The sequence below is a fragment of the Andrena cerasifolii genome, chromosome 7 (assembly GCF_050908995.1).
Source record: "Andrena cerasifolii isolate SP2316 chromosome 7, iyAndCera1_principal, whole genome shotgun sequence".
NCBI classification, from domain to species: Eukaryota; Metazoa; Arthropoda; class Insecta; order Hymenoptera; family Andrenidae; genus Andrena; species Andrena cerasifolii.
In genome coordinates this window covers 13,541,197-13,550,595 of record NC_135124.1, presented here as the reverse complement: position 1 = coordinate 13,550,595, position 9,399 = coordinate 13,541,197, and the positions used below count along the sequence as shown (strand labels likewise).

The window sequence follows — 9,399 nt, the reverse complement described above, 5'->3', positions numbered from 1 at the left end:
GGAGCATCGACGTTTACCGGTGACTCGGAACGGTCCCGATTCGGTGACAGTTGACAGCTCGTTAGCTCCTTTCCCCGGTGGAAGAGAAATCGTGGTCACGGTCGTCTATTCCCGCTGTCGGGGCCGTTGCGCGCGGCCACCAATTCCGCGCCGACAATTTTCCGCGCGAATCTGTCTCGGGCGAATTTACTCCGTGCCACTATCATCCCTTGGCCTCCCGCCGCTGTTCCGTGTCCGGGACTCGTACATCCTGGCCGGTCGCCAGAATTAATCCCCGCGCCTGAGACTACAGGTCCTCCGACCGAGCCATGTAGACCAGTTTTTGCGGTCTCGTCTGAGGATATTTAAAAAGATTTCGACACCGTCGGACACGCTGAGAATCACTTTCGCCCGGGCGAAACCGCTCCGGTGTCTGCGGAGCGGCGACTGCGTCTAAGCGTAGATATTCTAGACACAGGGCTCGAGGGTGCCGTTCAATGGCAATCGATAGGTAATATCTATTCCCAGCTGTTCCTTTTCAGAAGGAATCGTGCCGCGCCGAGAAAAGCAGCCCCGAGGAAAGAGAGGGAGGCTGGACAGTGATTTCGTCCATCTCGACGGACGGCGGAGAAAACGGCAGGTGTTGGCTGCGGAGCAGCTGCAATCACGACCACCATCTGCCGCGGTAATGCACGCCTCTTCCAAGTCCCGCAGCCTTGGAAGAGCGAGTCTCGCTGCCTGGAGGCATCCATCCTCAATTAGACGCCACCTGAAACACGTGCCCCGCTCGAATCCCTGCGTTTCGATGGCTTCTTTCTTCAACCCTTATCTCTCTCCCTCTTCCTAGCCTCCTTAGCCCGCGTCCCTTTTTACCACGTCAGCTTCCTATCTCTCCCAGCGCCTTCCATCGGCTTCCTTCCTTTCCCGTGCGTCATTATCCTCCGCTTCCCGATACCGGTGTCATCGATCACCGATCAGGCTTCGCAAGAGCGTAAAAACGGCGCGACGCGTGCTGGCTAGGAGAAGAGAGATCTCCCGGGTGTCCCGTTACGCCTGCAGCGCTCGAATAAGGTACTCTCGCAGTGCTTGTACGTTTGTGCTATCTTAGTTTTATTACCGCGCCTCGAATAAAACAGGTACAGAGAAATTACGCTAGGTCGCATAAAGCGCTGCACAGGAATCAGTAGTTGCGAGTCGAGCTGGTGCGCCTCGATGGTACATGATAATCGTGGCCTCTTCGATCCATGCTGCATAGTTCTCTACCTTGCCGAGAAGCCTGACGACGAGTCGACGCGCGGATACGTGGCGTCCTCTGCCACGACGGCCGCGTCTCGCGAGAGCTTATCGCGTCGCGGTGACTTATCACTTTCCTAAAAACCCTAAGCGATAACATTAGCTATTCGTCAGTCGACCCCCAGGGTACCGCGCAACAAGCGACACCATCCGAATGGACCGTTTTCAGCGTGAAACGAGCCGAAAACGTAAAAGTTCGAAGATCGATTTTCAGAGCGCAGGAGTTACGAGCAGACTTTATTCAACGCTCTCGATTCGTTTCCTCTGACAAGCTCGCGTCGGCCACTTTCACACACCCTCTTCGCATCTCGAGGTGGAAAGTGTTCAATGTTTAATTGAAGCGGAAAGAGGGGCGTTGCTCGATCTCGACGGGATCACTCTCTTCCGCTCCATGTCCGCTTTCAATTGGAATTTCTGCACCTTTCCGCTGGCGGTCTTTGGGTACTCGTCGACGAACTCGATGTAGCGCGGTATTTTAAAGTGCGCGATCTTCCCCTTGCAGTAGTTCCTGAGCTCCTCCCTGGTGAGCCTCGCGCCGGCCCGGACACGGACGCAAGCGCAAATCTCCTCCCCGTAGACCTCGTCGTGAGCCCCTATCACCTGAGCCTCCAGCACCAGGGGATGCGTCATCAAAAAGTCCTCGACCTCCTGCAAAACGCGATTGCAACGGGGGATAAAAGGGATCGAACGGTGGCCAGTCACGGTAGCCCGTACCTTCGGGAAAATGTTCTCCCCGCCCCTGATCAGCATGTCCTTGAACCTGCCTATTATGTGCCCGTACCCGTCCTCCCGCAGGACGAACTGGTCGCCGGTTTTCATCCAGCCGTCGTCGGTCAGGCTCTTCTTGGTGTTCTCCTGGTCGCCCCAATAGCCCATCATCGTGCAGTAGCCGCGGACCCAAAGCTCCCCGATGGTACCGCGAGGAACCACCGCTCCCTTCTCGTCCACGACCTTTTCGATCAAAGCAGAGCTTGCTTCAGAGATAGCTACTCGTCGGGACCGATGCTGATGGCTCGGAGGAGCGAGCGATCTTTTGCTTACCATCACTTCGAAGTGATTCGCCTGATAACCGATCGTGGTCTCGGTCAATTTGGGGTCCTCGCCTGGCAACGACTGGAAGGATACACCCGTCGTCTCCGTCTGCCCGTACACCGTCTGCCCAAAACAACCACCGTGAGCCACGTCGTTGGGACGGAACGTTACGGAACCTCGGGACCCGATTTCGCGAAAGGGAACGTTATTGATCGCGGCCAAGAAGCGATATTTCTCCCCGCGGAATCGTATTTATGCATACGGACCGAGGAGTTGCCCGTGCAAGAGATATGTGCATAGATAACGCGGGGGAACGCGACGGCGTCGTGTCGGGCCGAATCGGTTACGGCCCCGCCGTGTCGACGACCCTCTCGTCGATCCTCCACGATCCTTCGAGGGACGCTTCGATTTTAAAAATTCCTCGACGAGAACAGTGCTCCTCGTTTGTCGGTGATTAGCGTAGCGCTAGGTAAACGAGCTCGATAGAAATATCGGACGGAGGATCGATGTTAGATCGTCGAGTTTCATTCCTCGAACCGAATAGATAATGATAATAATAATAATGATGACAATAATAATAATAATGATAATAATGATGACAATAATAATAATGATAATAATGATGACAATAATAATGATAATAATGATGACAATAATAATGATAATAATGATAATAATGATAATAATGATAATAATGATAATAATGACAATAATCATAATAATCATAATAATCATAATAATCATAATAATCATAATAATCATAATAATCATAATAATCATAATAATCATAATAATCATAATAATCATAATAATCATAATAATCATAAAAATCATAATAATCATACTAATAATATTAATAATAATAATACAGTGTTTCCCAACTTTTTGTAATATTCAAATAACCTGCGACCTCCCCGTCTTCCTCCTATAAGTTAAGGCAAATTAAATAAGATAACGAAAACATATTAAAATTCGATATTTTAGAATATAATTGTAACGTATTAATATTAAAAAAAACCCTAAAAAACCGTGGCGACCCCTGAGAAAACACTTCGCGACCCACCTGTTGGGAATCTCCGTAATAGTAGTTTAATTGACGGAAATAAATAGATCATCCCCCTGAAGCCTAATCTCCAACCCGAATCGATTCTCCACAAATCGCGAGCGAATTAATTCTTCCTATCACATTACCTTTATATTGTCAAAATCGAAGCATTCTTTAATTCGCTTGAAGAGCTCCGGCGACGCAGGCGCCCCACCAGTCACGCCGCAGGCCAGTTTGATCGGTGGAGGCTGAAGTCGTTGATGAGCGTCCAGCAGATTGATCTAAGGCAAACGTGCATGTTTTCATTGGAACGGCCGTGACGAGGCGATTTTCGCTCGGTTGGATGATCCGACGGATGATGACTCGAGGCCGTCGCCGCCTTACCCACATCGTCGGCGTCCCGTAAGCGACGTTACACTTCTCGCGCACCATCGCCTCCACGGCCTTGACAGGGTCGAAGGAACGCGACGCCAGGGTCAGAGGGGTGCCTACGTGCTGCTGAACGAGCATACCCATTATCACGCCGAACGCGTGGAAGAACGGCACGTTCAAGCAGACTCTATGGTCGGGTGTCAACTCCGCTCTGTGCGCAGCCTAATGTCCAGAGTCCCAGAAAACGCGCAGGTTTTTTCTTTGTTAATTAGGGCAATCAGGATGCCAGGGCACCAAGCACCGGCGATCTCTTACCTGCTTCGCGTTGTTCACCAGAGCCCTGTGCGACAGCAGAGTGGCCTTCGGCTTACCTGTGGTCCCCGAAGTGAACTGTATGTTGGCGCCGTCGTGGCAGGACATCTCGTCCTGCCGCGCGGCAATCCCCTCGGTCTCGATCCTGGACGCGAGTGCCTCCACGTCGCAGAACCGGCGAGTCCCGCTGCGGGGATTAGCGGACGTTAGGCGATAATCGATCGACGGCCGGGTGTTCCGAGAGGCGTGGAATCGAGGCGCGTACGGGCACGGAACGGCCGAGCCATTAACCCAATTGCGCGTCACGGTGATTCCTTTCGCGCGGGGGAGGGATTATTAATCAAATCGGGCTCGATGATCCGGCGAAAGTTTGCGAGAATTACGAGTCCCGGGTGGAAATAGATTGGCCGAAGGGCCGAGCGAAAGCGATCAATCGCCGCTGGCCTGCAGGTGGTGGCCTGATTGCGGCCTCGGGCCGGAAAGCGCAGAAGGAGGGACTCTCGAGGCCGCGTTTTTAGGAAATCCACAATCGCGCGCGGCAATTTCTTCCCGTTGCGTCGCGATTTCCATCCACGCGCTTCGCGATACCGAACGACAATTACCTTGAACTTCCCGCTGACGATAGGCAATAGTCGTGAATGTAATCGCATTAGAAGGCGTGTTTCTTACACCAAACGTACTATTTATCGATAATTTCCTGTCCAAATTACCCAATAATTAGCCAAAGTGTGGGCGGGAGTGTGAACTGTTGCACGCGGCGATGTTCAAGGCCTGCTTTAAAAGCACAGATAACGATGAGAAGGGAATATTAAATAAAATGCGGTCGTTGCGATATACTTAAGTGCGTATTCTAGTGTAAGTGCCTGTTTTTCAATGTTATCTTCGCCATCCTCGGGAATTTGTTTAACACAATTTATAGCTTTGTAATGACCGGCGTTTTGTCTGCATAATCAGATATGTTCGAACTACCTAATAAGATTAATTGTCCAATTTCTGGTCATGTCCTCATTTCTGCTCATTTCCTATTTTTCTTGCAATTATATGCGTTGCGTTTGTACTATAGTTGCAACAAAATAATACATATCGCTATTTTTCGTGAGAAATACGACATTTAGAGCGTTATATAGTTAATTACAAATTACTAATAGTTAAACATCTTGAAGATATCTTTCTTAAATAGTTTTTGAATTGGTTGATTTATTATTAAAGAATTAATCAATTACTCTGCAAATTTTCATCACAAACAAATTTTTTACACCTTCTTTATGACGAGTTACCTCTTAAATCAGCAGAAATTGGGACATTCGCCTTACTCAAAATTGTTTCGAGCTCTTTTATGGCATGTGTACACAGATACAGGTAGTGGATGACGCAAGCTTGTTGCAAAAAATTCTTTTCCGTCGGGCGATGATGTAAGAACTGTGATAGTATTAGTTATAAAAAAACTTAATTTTATAGAACGAAAACAGTTAAATTTTTAGCAAAAACATGTTCTCCAAAATACTATCACTCTGCAAATTTTTATTATTAGAGGGCTTCTGTGGTTCGACCGATACTAAAGACAACCATAATAAAGAAAAGAAACCTTAGTTTTTCCATTTTGGAAAAGATAATTTTTTGGAGAAGCTTGAGCCAGCGACTATATATCTACATACATATACGATAAAGAAGCTGAAAAAAAATCCGAGTATTACTGCAGACACACCTTAATACTCAGACAAAACGGCAGACAATATAAACTTCTACTTTTCGTTAAACAAATTCCCGAAGATGGCGTCGAAAAGCGTGCAGTTACACTACCCCGTTAAACGGCCCAAGCCGCTGATTAACCCGGTCGCAGGCAACTCGACTGCGAGAGGTGTGCGTCGATCCTCGCGCGTACTTGCCCGCACGCGATATTCATGAATCACGGGGCGAGAATACATTAAAACCGCGGCCGCGTTCGACCTCGGTACGATCCGACTTATCACGAGAAACGGCCGGTCGCGACGAATTTACTTGGCCCCTACGCCCCCTCGATACGACCGCGTTTCCTAAGGACGAAGGATTTACGCCGCCTCGTCGCCGTCCCGTCCCGCTATCGACCCGCCGGCCGGATACCGGAGGAGTTATCGCGCCGTGTCCATTCCCCTCGCTTAAATTAGACGAGATTCCGAGGGAACCTGGCCATGTGTCGGACGTATCGTCGATCCGTCGCGAGAAGGACGGCGACGAAGAGCGCAACGCTCGTCGCTGGTTCCCTTACGTCACGTGGTCCTTCGAATAGATAATTACGTGCTCCAAAGTAGGACACGCTTGTTGAGCAGCGAGCAGCATGCGTGGATAGTCCTGCGTCTTGAAGCGGTCCGACGATATCACGGCCCTCGCGCCGACCATTTTCAGACAGTAGACCAGCTCGTCGAATTGGTAGGCAGGGTTGATCGCGACCAGGATCAACCCAGTCCTGGCGGTCGCCACCATGCTGATAAGCCACTCGGGGTCGTTCGGGGCCATAACGCCCACGCGATCGCCCCGCTTCAGGCCCAGCTTCAGCAAGCCTGCTGCTAAACGGTCCCCCCGACGGATGCACTCGGAGAACGTGAGGCGAACATTTTGCGGCTGGGACACGAGGCAAACCCTGTCCGGCCATGTCTTCGCTGCTTCTCCTACCAATTGCCCGATAGTTTGCTCTACTAAAGGCACGCTGCCGCCAGTCACCGCGTGGGAGGGATTTCCTACCGTCCCGTGGCTCAGCCGTTTTCCCTGGGTCCACGCTGCGCTGCGATCTGGATGAATAGTCTCGCGTGTGTTTACTGTTTATAGAGGAGCCCGCCACCTATTCGGAGCGTGCTCCCGATCTATCACGGCCAACTACTCACCGAGCAGCCACTTCTCCGAGGCAGAGGCATGACCGTAGTAAATGTGGAAGCTGGTGGCTGGCAGCAAGGTCGAATTTCTGCTTATCCAACAGCGAAGCATTTCTTTCGATTTACAGGTGCGGCACGGTAATCGCTGATCGGCGCTGCGCGAATCAGGGGATCCAGTGGGTATGGAATATCGCGCGGCTTTTCTTTTAGCGCACTATGTACTCTATTTACACGCACGGCACACATCCGTTTACTAACTTTTGCAAGTTAGGCAATGACCGCGCCAAACACTATCGCTACACGCTTCGAAGCCCCCACTACAATCGTTAACGGATGAACTTTGATGCTACTTTTATTATCGCGGGTAATCATACGACTCTTGCCTTTTATAATCGTTTGGCCTTTGGTACGGTGCAATCGCTACTGGCTAGTTTTGCGCAGCTAACGCGCCTCGTATGAGTCGATCGGCTCGATTTAATAAGTGACTCTCACTTCGATAAAATTGCGCTTTGATCCGCGACTTACAGACGGCGGCGGACAGCTCGCGTTCCTTCTGCAATACGATGAGTACTGAGACAGCCGTCGCATATGCCAAGTCGCTTAAGTAGTCACCGTGTTAACGACTTTAGGACGAATTGTCGATATCGTACATACCGCTTAAGATATTTTACGGTAAGCAGGACTTACCGTCTCCCTACTTTCACGGCCTGAAAAGGAGCGCGATATTTGGGATTCTTTTTAAGAGAAACCCTTCAATCGCATTAATTGAAAGCTTGATGCTTATATTTTGTAGATGTGATTCATTACGCGGAAAGGAAAACCACTCTTCTTCATTAGCAAATGTAGTAATATTCTACCTTGCCCCAACTGTATTGATGGAGCATTGAGAGTACCTAATTTGATTTGAACTACTAGGAATATTTTCTTGTATTATTTTTTTTTTAAACTGGTTTTTGCTTTTGCAATTTCTCCAGGCTTCGACAGTGAACCTAACTTATATTACTAAGCTAGATGCATGGAGCGAACATATTAAATAAGCTCTCAAATCGAACTGGTACGATTTAAGAAACTTTGTAGTGGTACGATTTAGGAAACTTAATCAATTCGTTTATAAATATCAATTTAAACTTTATAATGAATTTAAAATTGTTGCAGTATTATTATTAGTTGCAAAATTATTCATTAAACTGCATTGTTTGATTATTATCAGCTAAAATAAACTGGTAAAACGTTACATCAATCATAGCTAATTTTTTTAAATATTTATTATTATTATTAACGGGTAGAGCCCTTTAAATACAATTATTACAAACATAAGAACAAATAAGAAAAACTTAATACTAGGTTGCAAGTCGTTGCACTTAACGTTCATTACGCTTACAAATATATACATATATACAATGTGTACATAGTAGTGTTACCCCTGACCGCCTTCAAGATACCTAAACACTGACGTTCTGAAGGATGCCAGGGATCCAGAGAAAAGGTCAAGAGAGTGAGAGTCGCTATTAAGTTTATCGAAGCAATTACAACTCGGAGTAACAGGATCTAGATGACCAATATTGGTCCTGTACCGTCTTACATAGAATAGAGGGCTCTGACGAAGAGCCCTCCGTGCGACATAAAAATTCACGCTTCAACTGATTGTGAGTTGCTATATCGGTATAGTCGTGAGAAAAAAAATCAAAGGCTTCCCTAACTGTTAAGACGCAAATCGCAAAAAAGTATGCTGAACTTTTTCAACCATATACTAATTTATAGCATGCAAATATGGTGTAAGCTCGAAAGATTTTGTTTCTATTTCTCATTTCGCATTTACATGATATTTTTACCATCAGATGTTGTTTATATTCATTAATTACTGAGAAATTGATAAGCGATTAAAATGTTCGACTCTTGAGAAGATCGAGCCGAGCCACGCGCTGTTGGAGTGCGCCTTTAGCGCAAGGTTAGCACTTACGTGCAAAATGGTGTATAGCGCGATAGTTGATAAGGTTTCCGTTCCAGGGAAAGTGTTTCATCGAAGTATCTTGTTACGCAATTACATAAATTTGCTTAAAATTATTGATTGAATACGTTGTCCGTTTGACGAGTCGAGCTGTACACAAAGAATGCACGTGCTAAAGCCACGTGAGATAGGCAGCGGTCACACCTATGGGTGCCACAAGTTATCAAACGGTAGCCAATTATTAACACTAGATCTACCGAGGGTGTCAAAATGACTCGCTTCGTCATTTCTTATAACCATAACTCATCTTCAGATAGGTATCTTATCCTCACAAATTTTTCGCGGCGTTTATAGAAATAGATATGTAAATGATTAAATCTGTAAAATAGTTTTCTCCTTCGCTTGTTTTTTCTATAAAATTTATGCGTAGTATACCTAAATATACCGAGATGGGCTAATTTCACCCCTCACGCAACGCAGGTAAACTTTTGATCCCAGAAGTTTCTCATAATATTTCCACATAATTGAAATACTTCTTCAGAAAACAAAGTACATTTCAGTACACATACCTT

General features: G+C 47.2%; 1 protein-coding gene across 1 annotated transcript; it reads right to left on the bottom strand.

Annotated features, from left to right (window-relative positions):
• Positions 1-1,065: 1,065 nt before the first annotated feature.
• Positions 1,066-7,430, bottom strand: Acsf2 (Acyl-CoA synthetase family member 2). The gene is made up of 9 exons (XM_076816462.1): positions 7,366-7,430; positions 6,892-7,034; positions 6,279-6,798; positions 4,037-4,220; positions 3,734-3,943; positions 3,496-3,630; positions 2,314-2,427; positions 1,987-2,223; positions 1,066-1,920 (listed from the first exon to the last, which is right to left on the bottom strand). Exons 2-9 carry the CDS (start codon positions 6,989-6,991, stop codon positions 1,597-1,599), a joined length of 1,824 nt encoding a protein of 607 aa, XP_076672577.1. The 5' UTR covers positions 6,992-7,034; positions 7,366-7,430; the 3' UTR covers positions 1,066-1,596.
• Positions 7,431-9,399: the final 1,969 nt, after the last annotated feature.

Bases quoted from the DNA above. Each gene is read 5' to 3' on its own strand.
- Acsf2 (XM_076816462.1), bottom strand. From the start codon at position 6,991: ATGCTTCGCTGTTGGATAAGCAGAAATTCGACCTTGCTGCCAGCCACC. The intron at 6,799-6,891 runs GTGAGTAGTTGG...CTATTCATCCAG, and splicing joins CTCGGAGAAGTGGCTGCTCG to ATCGCAGCGCAGCGTGGACC. The intron at 2,224-2,313 runs GTAAGCAAAAGA...TTGATCGAAAAG, and splicing joins CGAATCACTTCGAAGTGATG to GTCGTGGACGAGAAGGGAGC.